The 15456-nt window shown below is 34.6% G+C and overlaps 1 protein-coding gene across 5 annotated transcripts in view; it reads left to right on the forward strand.

Moving 5' to 3' along the window:
• LOC129495477 (WD repeat-containing protein 7) overlaps positions 1 to 15456 on the forward strand; it is a 353352-nt gene that overhangs the window by 151611 nt on the left and 186285 nt on the right. For all 5 annotated transcript variants that reach the window (XM_055303010.1, XM_055303012.1, XM_055303011.1 and 2 more), the window contains one exon: positions 7150 to 7263. In XM_055303010.1, the coding sequence (XP_055158985.1) occupies positions 7150 to 7263 (114 nt within the window). The remainder of the gene's footprint in view (positions 1 to 7149; positions 7264 to 15456) is intronic.

Below are 15456 nucleotides of genomic sequence, written 5' to 3' on the forward strand. Positions count from 1 at the left end.
TTGCAAATAACCTATCAGATAAAGGGCTAATAACCAATATCTATAAAGAACATATTAAACTCAACAGCAAAGAAACAAACAATTCAATCATGAAATGGGCAGAAGACATGAATAGAAATGTCACAGAGGAAGACATAGACATGACCAACAAGCACATGAGAAAATGCTCCGCGTCACTTGCCATCAGGGAAATACACATCAAAACCACAATGAGATCCCACCTCACCCCAGTGAGAATGGGGAAAATTAACAAGACAGGAAACCACAAATGTTGGAGAGGATGTGGAGAAAGGGGAACCCTCTTGCACTGTTGGTGGGAATGTGAACTGGTGCAGCTACTCTGGAAAACTGCCTGGAGGTTCCTCAAAGAGTTAAAAATAGATCTGCCCTACTATCCAGCAATTGCCCTGCTGGGGTTTTACCCCAAAGATACAGATGCAGTGAAACAGCAGGACACCTGCACCCCAATGTTTATAGCAGCAGTGTCCACACCAGCCAAACCGTGGGAGGAGCCTTGGTGTCCATCGACAGATGAATGGATAAAGAAGATGTGGTCTTTGTATACAGCGGAATATTACTCAGCCATTAGAAACGATGGATACCCACCATTTGCTTCAACGGGGATGGAACTGGAGGGTATCATGCTGAGGGAAGTAAGTCAATCAGAGAAAGACAAACATTGTATGTTCTCATTCATTTGGGGGATATAAAAAATAATGAAAGGGAAAAAAGGGGAAAGAGAAAATGAGTGGGAAATATCAGTGAGGGTGACAGAGCATGAGAGACTCCTAACTCTGGGAAACAAGGGATGGTGGGAAGGGAGGTAGGAGGGGCGTTGGGATGACTGGGTGACGGGCACTGAGGAGGGCACTTGACGGGATGAGCACTGGGTGTTATGATATATGTTGGCAAATTGAACCAGTAAAAAAATAACCCATATAGATTGTTTTCATTACTCTAAAAAATATTTGCTAATACCACTTTGTAGTCAGTCTCTTACCCATACCCCTAGCCTCCAGCAGTCATTGGGTTGATTTCAGTCCTACAGTTTTGCCTTTTACAGAATGTCTGCTCTAATGTCAGTCTGCTAACATAAGATGTAATATAGTATGTAATTAAATACTGTGGAGATTAGAAATAGAGAAGATATGACTGGGACTTTTTTTTAATGTTATTCCTTTTTTTGCAAATGATGATTACCATGCTTAGAGGAATTAAATAATAGTTTTGCTTGTCTTTTGCCGTAACTGTGTGGTCTGAAAGTTCAGAAGGCACTTCTATCATTCCCTCAAAGTGAACTGTTAAACTTAGTTTTTAGTGATCTGTAACATTTGGATTTGAGAGTTGATGGTAGTATTGTGGTCCCCCCCCCATTCCCATCATCTCTTCCCTTGTGATCTCCTAACAAGTTAGGGATCTTAGGTATTTTGTTACCAACCCAGTACGCAGTTTGAAGTTAGGATAGTTATCTGATCTTTAAAAAGTGAAATCTATATAATTTTGAAATAACCAAATCAATATCTCTTATTGATTGGTACCAAAATAACTCAGTATTTTGACTGTGAAGACTAATGGACTGAGGTATACAAATGGTCAAAATCAAGAATATGATCTAATTTTTTTAAAAAATTAAAAATGGGAGGTGCCTGAGTGGCTCAGTTGGTTAAGTGTCTGCCTTTGGCTCAGGTCATGATCTTAGGGTCCTGGGATTAAGCCCCTGCATTGGATTCCCTGTTCAGCAGGGAGACTGCTTCTCCCTCTCCCACTGCCTGCCCCTCTCCCTGTTGTGTTCTTTCTGTGTCAAATAAATAAATAAAATCTTTTTTAAAAATTAAGAATGGAACATTACTGCTTCCTCATACAAAATATTCATGGCAAATTTTGTTTTCTTATTGCATAAATGTTCTCTGTGACTCTTTTCCCTCCTTTTTTCTTCAGCTGTGTGGTGGAAAATGTACCGAGAGAGTACACAGAAGTAGCTTGGTTGCTGTGGTTCATCCAGAATGTTAGAAGGCAGACTTTTTAAAAATAGCTTTCTTGAGCATAATTCACATGTCATTAAATTCACCCTTGAAAGTTTGTAATTCGGGGTTTTTTAGTATATTCACATTGTGTAACCCTCACCACAATTAATTTTTGAACATTTTCATTACCCCCAAAAGAAATTCTGTACCCATACTATATCATTCCCCATTTCCCCCAGTCCTCTCAGCCCTAAACAACCACAGAGGTACTTTATTTCTGTAGATTTGCCTATTTGGGACATTTCATGTAAATGAAATCATACAACATGTGTTGTTTTGTGCCTGGCTTCTTGTATTAATACTTCATTTCCTTGTATTGCTGATTAAATATTCTATTGTATGAATATATCACATTCATACATTCACCATTTGATGAACAATTCAGATTGTTACACTCTTTGGCTTTTATGAATAGTGCTGCTGTGAACATTCATGTACAAGTCTCTGAACCTAGTTTTCATTCCCTGGGAGTACAATTGCTAGGTTATATGATAACACTGTTTAACCTTTTGAAGAACTGCCAGCCTGTTTACTGTAGAGTTTTCAGAATTCCTTATAGAGGGATGCCTTGTTGGCTCAGTCCATAGAGCATATGAATCTTGATCTTGGGCTTGTGAGTTCAAGCCCCACATTGGGTGTGGAGATTACTTAAAAATCTTTAACAATTAAAAAAAATAAAAAGTTCCTTTTATATAGTTTAGCTACTACTACCTTGTTGGATATGTGATTTGTGAATCTTTTGTACTAGTCTGTAGCTTGCTTTTTAATCTTCTTAATATGGTGTCTTTTGTTGGGCAAAAATTTTTAATTTTGATGAAGTCCACTTTGTTATTTTTTTATTTTACGGATTGTACTTTTGATGTCATGTCCAGCTTTAGATCTCAAAGACTTTTCTTTTTTTTTCCTAAAAGTTTATAATTTTATGTTCTACATTTAAGTCCATGATCCATTTTAATTTTTATGTAAGGTGTGAGCCTTAGGTCGAGGTTCATATTTTTGTCTATGGATGTCCAGTTATAATAGGCCACTTGTTGAAGAGATTATCCTTCCTCCATTGAATTGTTTTTGCACCTCTGTCAAAAATCAATTGCACATATTTGCATGCATCTTTTTCTTGGTTCTCTCTTTTGTTCCATTATCCTGAAAACACATAGTTTTAATAAACTTACATAATCAGTCTGGAAATAGAGTAGATGGGTTTTTTTCCTACTACCCTCCCACCCCCCTGCTAAGTTCTTCTAGCTATTCTAGTTTGTTTGTCTTTCCATGTAATTTTAGAATAATTTTGCCTGTATCCACAAAAAAATTGTGCAAGGATTTTGATACAGGTTGCATTAAACCTATATATCAGCTTGTGGCGAATTGACATCTTTACTGTTTACTGAATCTTCCAGTATATAAACTTGTTATGTCTTTCCATTTCATTTATTCAGGTCGTCTTTGATTTTTTTTTTTCATCAGTATTTTGTAAGTCTCAGCATACAGTTTCTGTTTTGTTATTTTGTTTCAGATTTATTTATTTGAAAGAGAGAGAACAAGTATGCAGGGAGAAGGGGTAGGGGGAGAGGAAGAGAGAGAATTTCAAGTAGACTTCTCGCTGAGCACAAAGCCCAATGTGGGGCTTGATCTCACAACCTGAGATCAAGACCGGATCCACAGTCAAAGTTGGAGGCTTAATGCCAGCCACTCAGGCACTCCTATATGTGTTCCTTTTAGATTTACATTTATTTCAGCTTTCTGAACCTTTATTATTAGTATTTTTTTATTTTTTTTAATTTTTTTATTTATGATAGTCACAGAGAGAGAGAGAGAGAGAGAGAGAGGGGCAGAGACACAGCCAGAGGGAGAAGCAGGCTCCATGCACCGGGATCCAGATGTGGGATTCGATCCCGGGTCTCCAGGATCGCGCCCTGGGCCAAAGGCAGGCGCCAAACCGCTGCGCCACCCAGGGATCCCTATTATTAGTATTTTTTAATGTAGTGTCATTGCCAGCATATAAAATATAATTGATAAAACATATTTTCTTGTATTCTGCAAACTTACTGAACTCACCTATTCAGGTTTGGGTTGTTTTGTTTTTTTGGGGGGGGGTTTGTATATTCCTTTGGATTTTCTGTGTAGATATTTTATCCTTAAATAGGGTCAGTTTATCTTACCCATTCCAAACAGTATCCATTTTCTTTTCATACTTTATTACACTGGCTAGAAGTTCCAGTACTGTGTTAAATAAGAGTGGTGAATGTGGACATCTTTGCTTCATTTCTAATAATAGGAGGAAGGCATTCAGTCTATCACCATTAAGTACAATGTTATAGATTTTTAACAGGTGCTCTTTATTAACTGAGGAAGTTCCCTTCTATTTCTACTTTTCTGAGAGTTTTCTTTTTTTAATTATGGGTTGGTGTTGAATTTTGTCAAATAATGGATATGATCATGTGGTCTTTTTCTTCTTTAGCATGTTAATATTTTGGGTTAGGGTGATTGATCTTTGAACATAGAACCACACTTGCATTCCTGGAATAAATCTCAGTTGGTCACAGTGTATAATTCCTTGTCTATGTTGTTGAATACTATTTCTTTAACTTTTCGTTGGGACTTTTGGGACTAAGCGATATTGATCTGTAGTTTTCTTTTTTCTTCCTTCCTTCCTTCCTTCCTTCCTTCCTTCCTTCCTTCCTTCCTTCCTTCCTTCCTTTCTTTCTTTCTTTCTTTCTTTCTTTCTTTCTTTCTTTCTTTCTTTCTTTCTTCTTTTTTGCATTTTCCTTAAACCTTGGTTACTTTGAGAAGTGCATGTTTATTCTTAAAGCTCTGTCCCAAAGTGTTGACTACCCACAGCTGACTAGTCACCAGGTGCAGCGCAAGAACTTCGTCCAGGGCTTTGACAACATTGATACTCAGTATTGTGTGAGTCCGTGAATTTTCATGCTATGCTGTGATATTGTGTCATGCCTCCTACCCTGTCCTGGGCAACTCGGTCTCTGGAAGAACTTCATGGTGAAAGGATTTGGGGGTTTGAAATTGAAAGACCTATGTGTCAGTACCGGTTCCCAAATTCAGTAGCTGTGTTATGTCGAATACTTAATCTCTCTGATTAAATGAGATTACTATAAATGGATTTACAGGGGCACCTAGGTGGCTCAGTCAGTTAAGCGTCTGCTTTGGGCTCAGGTCATGGCCCAGGATGAGCAGGGAGCCTGCTTCTCCTTCTCCCTCTACCTGCTGCTCCCCCTGGTTATGGTGTCTCTCGCTCTCTGTCAAGTAAATAAATCTTTTTTAAAAAATTTTCTTAAAAAAATATAAAAATTTTAAAAAAATGGATTCATAAACTTGTTGCTACATACATACTAGCTTTCTTTTTATTGAATCCTTTAATTTTATAGGAAAGGAAAATACTAATAAAAGATTGGTACTATCTAAACTGTTCTTTAACAGCTTTTCCCCATTTCTCTGATCATTTTCAAAATTATCAAGTATTAAGAAACAAGACTGAGAGGTTTCAGAGATTTGTATTTTAATATGACATAATCTTTGATTTTGTGTGTAAACAATAAATCTTTAGAAATGTGGCATTTACCTAATTTTCTGCCCCTTGTGGTTATTTTACTGAAAGCCATCTTTAAGTAATTAACTTTATAATATAGTTTTAGTAATCTCCCTCCTTTTTTAGAAGTTTTATCCTGAAAACCCAACAAGATGATACTGCAGAGGGATGGCTTTGCCATTTAGCATTCATCAGCAACTATTGATTTAGCACTGTTCATTTTTTTGTCAGAGGAAATCTGAAGAAAGTGGTGATACTAACATAGTGTGTCCTCCTCCCCAAATTGAGGTCAATAGGCCTTGGAACTATCTACTGGTAGATCTAGTTCTGGGTTTTTCAAATGGTTCAAGATGAAGATTTTCCTCTCTTGATGTCTTTGGTAAACCTGAGGCAGCAAGACTGAATTTCACATAGAAATGTTTAAGTTAATACACCTTGGGGAAAAAAGAAGTCCTTGAATATTTATAGCTTTTGATTTTTAAAATATTTTGACAGGTACTATGTATGCAGTTATTGAAGTACTTATTTAAAAGATTGATTAGAAGGCTTAATTTCTAAAGTAACTTCCAATGGTGAAATTTCTGTATTTTGTGTTTTAGTAATACCTGTTGATAACTGTATGAAAAATATAAAAACATTCTACTGTCCATTACCAAATTAGAAATAATGTAGTAGACAACAAAGTACACCTTCAAGGGCAGAAAATAGTATATGAACAGATACTTGTATCAGTTGGCAAGTTCTCAGGTGATTTACAGAATGGAAGCTTCTGGCCTCTGATCTGGTACAGCCATCTGCTTCAATAAGATTCTTTCAGTGTGATAATTATCAAATCTTGTATTTAATTCCTCCATAGACAGAGATATAGTTGGACAGTGCATTTTAGGACTCTTACAGAGACCCAGAGCACTTGTCATCATCCCTCCTTCTAGCCCCCCAATTATAAACAAACATTTTAAAAAGAAGTAAACCTTTATTTTTAAAAATTTTTATTTTTTAGAAGATTTTATTTATTTATTTGACAGAGAGAAAGAGAGAGTACAAGCAGGGAGAGTGGCAGGCAGAGGGAGAAGCAGGCTCCACGCTCAGCAGGAAGCCTGATGCTGGGGCCAGATCCCAGGACCCTGGGATCATGAATTGAGCTGAAGGCAGGTGCCTAACCAGCCGAGCCACCTAGGCACCCCCAAAGAAGTAAACTTTTAAAATGGTCTTGCACTTTTTAGGTTTTCTTTTTTCTGTGCAGCATAATCATGTCTAGATCACGTAAAGTAACTGAAGCAAAGATGTTGAAAGGAATTAAGTAAAATGTAGTTTACTGAAGCATCCTTCTTCTGTTTTTCCTAGATCGTGGGTAAGTTGGTAAAGTTTGTACCCATATACATATATACATATAAAGAAATAGAGTACACATGAATATTTTGTTAATTAATTTAGGTCTCCACCTAATTGCAGTGAACATAGTGTATTTTTTTTTTTAAAATGTATTGCATTTGTATCCAGTAAGTAGTTAAAAAGCTTTAAGAGTTTTGGTCCACCTTCCTTTTAGTTTTTTCAGACTAAGCCTTGTGATTCCATTTGTTCTAGCTGGAGTCTCAGCAGAAGCCATGCAGACTATCAGCACTGCTCCTGATGCCCTGGGGCCAGAAGCCAAAGTCCAGGAGGAAGAGCATGACCTTGCAGATGATGACATCACAACTGGTAAGCAGGGACATCTTTAACATAGACAAGCTTTGTCTAATGTTGGAAAATGCTTTTAGATCATTTATAAGGGAATTTAATATGTTGATGGGAAAGATGGAAACTTGTATTGATGGAGTGTTTAGTTTTATGAGACTCCTTAATGTCCTTTTTGATCTTGAAGTGGAAAAAAGCAGAACTGTTTATTTGGTCTAGGTTTGCTCATTGTTGCTATAACAATGAACCTGCTAGCTGTGCATTTGATTTCCTGAAGACCTTCTAATTCAGAGGCTAGGATCATTACTAAAGCCTTGAAACGTGTAGAGGAATACACCTATTATGTTATGAAAGGTTTTGCAATTATAGGGTAAGCTGCAGAATACTGCAGTCCTAATGGCAATATATGCAATATAGGCTGTGTAGGGAAACTTAACAGATATTCTCTTTACCTATAGCTTAGGTATACAGGTGACTGCTGCTTTTTAAAGTTATTTATGTTGTGTAGATGTTGACCATTCTTACCTGTATTATTTATTACGTAAATAAAGGCATAAAATGAAATTCAACCATATACCAAATATGTTCCATATTCTATATGTTTTATGTTCATATATGCTCGGCCTATCTTTTTGTAGACCTCATCAGTTTCTGTTCTTTTTGGAGACCAGATCTCCAAATGTATTCAGCTCAATTTCTTTTAATGTACAGAGGATTAAAAACAACCCACTATAAATATTTTTACTGGTATTAAGAAAGATAAACTTTTTTGTATGGATGGTTATTATATAAAATATGGCCATATAAATCCATAATTATTGTGAAGCAACAAATAGTAACTTAATAGTAATCAATAATTTGAAAAGAAGCATGCCTAGAAAACAGTACAATTTTCAACAAAAACTAAAGGAAGAAAAAAAAAAACTAAAGGAGTTTTTTTTTCTTCTAAAGCTCTGTGTGGCAGGTTCTTTACTGTTTTTTTCACTGGAAGGAAGTTGAGGGAGCCTAATGATCTCCCTTGAAAATTTACAAAGCATGTAATCAAAAACCTGGAGCCTTGTGCTACTGCTGCAAATAACTTGTTGACTAAAGTGGGGAGCATCTGGTATTCAGTAAAAATGGTGGTGCTTATTACTTGCTACTTTTTAATCCTTTTAATGTGTCAGTTCATTGATTTAAAAAACTTTAACTTCAGTATAAATAGAAATGAATCCAGAAATTTCCAACTTTTCTGAAAGTCATTTATCACTTCACAGTTATAGAATTGCATCAGTAGCTATTAGAGGAAATTATTTCACTTGTGGATCTTTTAAAACTAGTTCTTTATTCTGTTTTCAGTGCTTTTTTTAAATGTTGTAGATATCTTTTAATTCCCTGTTAATTTTAAGGCCCTCTAATAAAAACTGTTTTATTCACAGGGGACACAAAGTTGCCTTTGAAACAGTAGAATAACTCAATTTGCATTCTGGAATAAAAGCTAAATTTTTGAGTCCTCAAGCATTTTTAAGTTAGTACATTGGAATTTTGAATTATGCACTACCAAAATCATAAGCCTGCAAATAGCACAGGACTGTGCTTTTATTTTATTGTTAAAAAATCAAGAAGCTTAAAAATGAAAATCTAGTTTGGAGAATCAATGCTACATAAACTGTATTTTAATTTGTACGAACTTAAGTTAAACATATGTGGTGAATGGCTTTGATCAGTTGATTTATTCATTTCATGCCATGGCTACTAGAGGCAAGAATGTTCAAAGAATTTAGATAACTAAAAAAGCCTTCCTTAACATGTTGTCAAAGCAACTAGCATGCAGCAGTCTGTAGATCGTTTAGGTTACCTTTGGATTGTGTGACTTGATTAAGATGTGGTATAGATTTTTGTGAGGGTTTAGAAGAAAACCATATTTCTTTTTATTGACTAGAATTCTATATAAATTACATTATGAAAAATATGGTAGGTGCTTTGAGAGAAGCCTGTTTCAGGCACAATAATCCTATTTTGGGATCACCACCATTGTAGAGCACAAGTACTACAGAAGGGAGATCTGGCCAGGTTAGTTAGCCATTCACTTTGAAAAATCTGGGGTTTCTTTTGTTACTTAAAAGAAATTGCTCCACTAATATCTTCTCATAAAATAAATAGAAATCATATCATGGCAACATATTTGCCTATATTTTGAATGCATTCTTATTTGGAATCTCTAGGTAGGCTAATATACATAGTTATATTAATTTTATATTTGTAGCAGTCTGGGGCTTAGTTCTTCAATTACCTTAATTAAACAACTGACCAAGATACCAATTAAATATGAAGTATAATTTAGTGCTTTAGACAGAATAATTATTTTTGAAATTTTTCTGTTTGAGTAAGAAAGAATGAGGTATGAACGTTGTCTTATGACAGGGATCTGAGCCTAGCAGGCTTTGTTAGTGTTTGCTTTATAAAAGTAGAGAAGCATGGATAAAGCTATGTAAGTGTTAGCTATGATCAATTGGAACTAATTAAATTTATTTGAAATGAAGCGTCTTAACTGGAAGAGAACAGCTGGAAAAACTGGGAAGAAAAAATTGAGTCTTGATTGAGACAATTTAAACCTTCACCTTGTCATTTAAAAAATATGCGGCAGCTTCTTTCTATATCTTTCTTTTTAAAGCTAATATCTATTGATTGGCTCTACAAAGTAAGGCAGTGTGCCTTGGTCAACACACACACTCAGTTTTACTCAGCATTCTATCTTAAGGTTCATCAGATTCTTTCCTTTAACCAAATGTTTTCAATTACAGATCAAAGCCTATATGAGCCATTTTCATAGATTAATATTGTTTTTATGAAGAAAAAATATTAAAACCTATTTCGTGTAGTTTTTTATTATATATTTATAGTATGCATGGGAAATGTACTTTTTCATTCTTTTTCATTGGAATTGCTTCAGGTTTTGCAATACTCTATAAAAATCTGTTTTAACAACAATAATGGTATTTTTTTACAGCAAAAAAGAATGGCATTGATTTTTTTTAGCTTATAATTTCAGCATCACACAAATATGCTGTATATGTGTGATTGTTTTGTTTGTACAGTATAATTTTATTTTTAGTAGTATAGCTTAAATGTTTATTTAGATATATGGTCATTTGTAAATGATATGTTCTTGTTTTCCTTACAATATTTAAATAGGAAAAAAATATTTAAATAGGTCATAATTATATTAATAGAGTAAATCTCACTAAAAAATGACATATAGAAAAAATTTTACATAAGTTATAATCTTTTTTTAAGATAGACCTTTTAGTGGACTTAATTATCTTTATGTAGTTTTTATCATGGTAAAAGGTGGCATTCTGAGTGACAGTGAAGCTGTGTGTCCCTTAAATATTGCGGTTTAAAACCTACCCCTCATTGTAGTTGAAAAGAATTTTGGAAAGATTGTATTCACAAACCTGCATGAATCACTTTAAGAAAGTCGCTAAATTCTTCTGAGGGTCAAACTGCAGTATCCCATGCCTTGTTCAATACAGCATGGACACACTGTCCATATACCAGTGGTAAAGGGTCAGAAGTCACTGACATTGTCAAAAAGAGATTGCTTGATAGTAGATCAGCAGGACAGTTGACACATTCAGCTGCTTACAACAAAAACAGCAATGATATGTGGATTTGAGTGGGTGCGTTGACTGTATTTGTTATATTTCTCATAAAAAATAAATGAAATTTGTAAGAAAAAAAATGAGAAATGCCATGGAAAAAAGACAAAATAGAGAAGGTAAAGGAAATGGAAAATAACATTCATTGGAAATTTACTACGTACCAAGCATTTTACACTTGACCCTAACAACAGTCTTTGAAGTGGATACTGATACTTTTCCAGATATATAGATGAGGAAACAAAGTCAGAGAGGTCACTTGTGCAGCATCACATTTTTAAGAAATGGTAGATATGGGATGTAAAATGAGTCCTGCCTGACTCCAAAACTTATGTGTGGACAACAACCCACACTGCTTACTGTTCTTTTAAAGGTTTTTTAATTTTTTATTTATTTTTTATTCATGAGAAACAGAGAGAGAGAGAGAGTGAGGCAGAGACATAGGCAGAGGGAGAAGCAGGCTCCATGCAGGGAGCCCATCGTGAGGCTCGATCCCAGGACTCCAGGATCACACCCTGGGCAGAAGGCGGCGCTAAACTGCTGAGCCACCTGGGCTGCCCTGTTCTTAAACTCATTGAACTTCAGCATCTCTTTCTTTTCAAATGTGAGATGATGTCGCAGTCTACCTCTTATAAAGCTTTAGATATCAGACATAAGCCTGATAATTGCTGGATGTCTATTTATATTTATATTTATATTTATATTTATATTTTATATTTATATTTATTTATAGATTTTATTTTTTATTTATTCATGAGAGACACAGAGCCAGAGAGAGAGAGGCAGAAACACAGGCAGAGGGAGAAGCAGGCCCCATGCAGGGAGCCTGATGTGGGACTCGATCCCGGGTCTCCAGGATCACACCCCGGGCTGCAGGCAGCACTAAACCACTGCGCCACTAGGGCTGCCCTTATTATTTAAAATATAAATGTGTTATTCTAATTTTAGACCAAAAGATTATTTCCTTTAGGAAAAATCATCACATATTCTTTAAATGTTCTTTTTTAAATTTGTTCTTTAAATTATGTAGGACTACTGCAACATAAGGCTACTTAAATATAAGTGCTTAAGTATTACTTATAATAATTATTTATAAGTATAATAAGTATAATAATTAAGTATTTATAAATAAATATAAGTAATACTTATATTTATATATTAAGTATTTACTACTTAGATATAAGTAGTGTTTATAACTAAACATTTTATTGCATACATGTAAAATGCGATATTTACTGTTCTGTCTAGCTTTTTGAAGTCATCAGTATAAAGCCGACACATTAACATGTCTTCATACACTAAAGTCAGCATCTCTAGTATATTGAAATAGAGCTGAAAAGGACATCTAGTCTGAGACTAAATATTGGTTTGTGCATTTTATTAAGGGTCTTATTCATAAAATATCTATACATTTATTTTGACTGAAAGATGGGAAATTCATCCTGTTAAAATACACAAAAGTTCCAAAGAACAAAATTTGGGGCGTTATGAATTTAGAAATCCGAAGTACTTTCCAACACAGAGCCAGAGGCCTTATGATTATTAAACTAGAATAACCTTCTGCATTGCACCCTTTTCCTTTCTCATTCTTTAATTTATAATTTATGGTCTAAAAAACGGTACTAGATCTATGTGAATTTTAAGTCATTTATTCTAAATTGTTACCACTGCCCTTGCTTTTTGACTTCAGAATGTTAGCTGCTACAAAATCAGTTTACTATATTAAAGTCTTTGAATGAGTATAAATTACTAACACTCAGGTTTATTTACCATGCTGTTCTCATGAAAACAGATGTCAAGAAAAACAAGTGTAGATTTCTGAGTGAAATACACCACTCCAAATAATTTACATTTCTGTACCTTTAATCAGGGGGAAGAAAATATGAATTAAAATTTTGTATGGTATTTAACACTTGGCTTTAGTTGTATGTTGTTAGGGTGTTAAATAGAACATTCCTAAATATAGTATTTGTGAGTTTCTGATAAGAATATTAAAATACAGCCAAATTATAGCCTTCAGTCATTTGTTTTCTTTTCTCATACTTCCCTTCTGGATGATTGGCTTTCCCTTTTCTTTGTTTTTTAACTACCACTTATGTTAATAACTATCAAATCTGTGTCTCCAACCTAGGCTTTTCTTCTACATATCATATTAACCTATCACCTGCTGGACTGTCCTGTAGATACCTGTTGTATATTAATTTACAATTATCCAAAGTCTTTATTATACTAAACTCCTATTTTGTTATACCTTACATACCTGCTGAGCTTAGAAGGTATACATACTAGGTATGGTCTCAGATGAGCCCTACTTTTTACTAAAACTCATCTCCTTTTACATTTTTATCTCATTTTATATTAATATCTCATTTAAAGGCGTCACTATGGGTACCATTTAACCACCCACCATCCTAAACTACAAATTAAGAGATAATCCTGCTTTCCCATTTTCCAACAATGTCCACATGTAGTTAGTGCCAGTTCTTGTAAAATGCATCTCTTAAATATCTTCTGGTGATTTCCCTGTTCTTCATTACCATAAAGAATGCATAGATCCAGACTTTCATTTTTTCTATGTCTGATTATTATTTTCTCCTGCAACCATCTCCCTATCTTCATTCCCTTGCTTTCCTTTTTAGTTCATGCCTTCCATTGCTCAGTGTTGGAAGCCATCAACCTTCACCCTCATTAAGTGCTGTTTAATAGCTTCCCATTGATTATAGCACAAAATCCAAACACCTTAGCAAGGTGTCTAAGGCCCTACAAAGGGCACAAAGACACTCCTATCTCCAGCTTGCCTGGCTGCTATGGTAACACTGAACTTTGTTTCCCCAGAGTACCCTGCTGTTCCATGACTTCATTTGAACAAACTCATCTAAAAGAATACATGTAAAAAATCAGACTAGGGTGCTTGGCTGGCTCAGTCAGTAGGGCCTGTGACTCTCAATCTCGAGATTGTGAGTTTGAGCCCCATGTTAGGTGTAGAGTACTTAAAATCTTAAAAAAAAAAAAAAAAAAAAAGAAAAGAAAAATCAGGGACTTAAAGTAAGAAGTATCACACCTCACTAGTATTTATTGAGTACCTGATATGTCAGGCTGTGCTCTAGGCTCTTTTTAATCCTCACAACTAATTGTAATAAATCCTCATTATCAATTCCATTTTATGAGAGAGGAAAGTAAGTAACCTTCCACATAAAGCTCATAGGAAATGGCAGAGTTAGGATTTGAATCCAGGCGGTTTGCCTCTATATCTTGTGCTCTTAAATAGAAGTAATTTATGTAAAACCAAGTCACTGAAAAAAAATAATCTCATAAGAAAAAAAGGAAACATATTTATTATGAAACATCATTTTCTCTTTGAAATATAGATACTTCTATTTTAATTTGTGATATAGTTTAATATTTTATATAGTGCAAAGAAATATTTAATATGTGAAGAAAAGACTTCCTGTTTTCTTTAAAAATAAACATAAGAAGTGTTTGGGTAGCTCAGTCGATTAAGCATCTGACTTCTACTCAGGTCATCATATCAGGGTCCTGGAGTTGGCCCCATGGCTGGCTGGCTCTGTGCTCAGCAGGAAGTCTGCTTCTCCCTCTGCCCTCCTCTCTGTGCCCTATCTGTCTCTCTCAAATAAATAAGCAAATAAATAAATAAAATCTTAAAAAAAAAAACACCCATAGCCAATTAGTATAGGAAGGCAATTTTACGTATTTTCTAGATAAAGTAAAAATTATTTTACAGTCATATAAATCCACACACATTAATACACCAGTGCATATACACATTTCAATTTAATATTATATATTCTTTTTGATAAATTTATACTGAATAGGAAAAAGGAGACATTCTTAGTTGGATAAGAATGTAGGAACTGTTGTTTGTTTGTTGTTGTTTTAAGCCTTCCATATGAGTGAATAACCTTCAGGATGAACTTCCAGTTTGGCCTTTTTGTGAGCTATGTAATAATACCTCTCAGATAATGAATTGCATTAGATTGTGGCACATTATTATATATCTGTATATTACATAAATTGCCCTTATAATTGATATCAAACCCATATGACCAAAAGTTGTAATTCACAAAAGTAATGACAACAATGTCTCATAATTCACGGACTTCATGTCATACCTGTGAATGATTACTTTTACTGTGCAAACCACGTTAAAGGGGGAAAACAGGTTTTAAAATGGATGTGGAGTTCGGAAGAGTTCTTCATGATACTTTATAATCATTTTTACTACACAAAAGGATAATTAAATTGACTAGCATCCTTGAGTTTCCCCATGATTTCTGAGATTAAAATTGTGAAGCATAAAGGCTTTTTGCTCTTACTTTGAAATTTTTAATCACAAATGTAAGTGTTTGAGGTGAAGACAGTCATGGACCTGTATATATTTGTCCTCATGTAGATATATAGAAAGAGGAGTCCTCACTCATAGATAGATAGGATAAAAATCGAATGAGAATATTTCATCTTAAAAAAAAAACAGTAGCAACAACTATGTATCTTAAATACAGTTGAGTGAATTAAATGGAGTAAACATAATTTAAAAGGATTCTGGGAAACTAAACCA

The sequence above is a fragment of the Nyctereutes procyonoides genome, unplaced genomic scaffold (genome assembly GCF_905146905.1).
Source record: "Nyctereutes procyonoides isolate TBG_1078 unplaced genomic scaffold, NYPRO_anot_genome, whole genome shotgun sequence".
Lineage (NCBI taxonomy): Eukaryota > Metazoa > Chordata > Mammalia > Carnivora > Canidae > Nyctereutes > Nyctereutes procyonoides.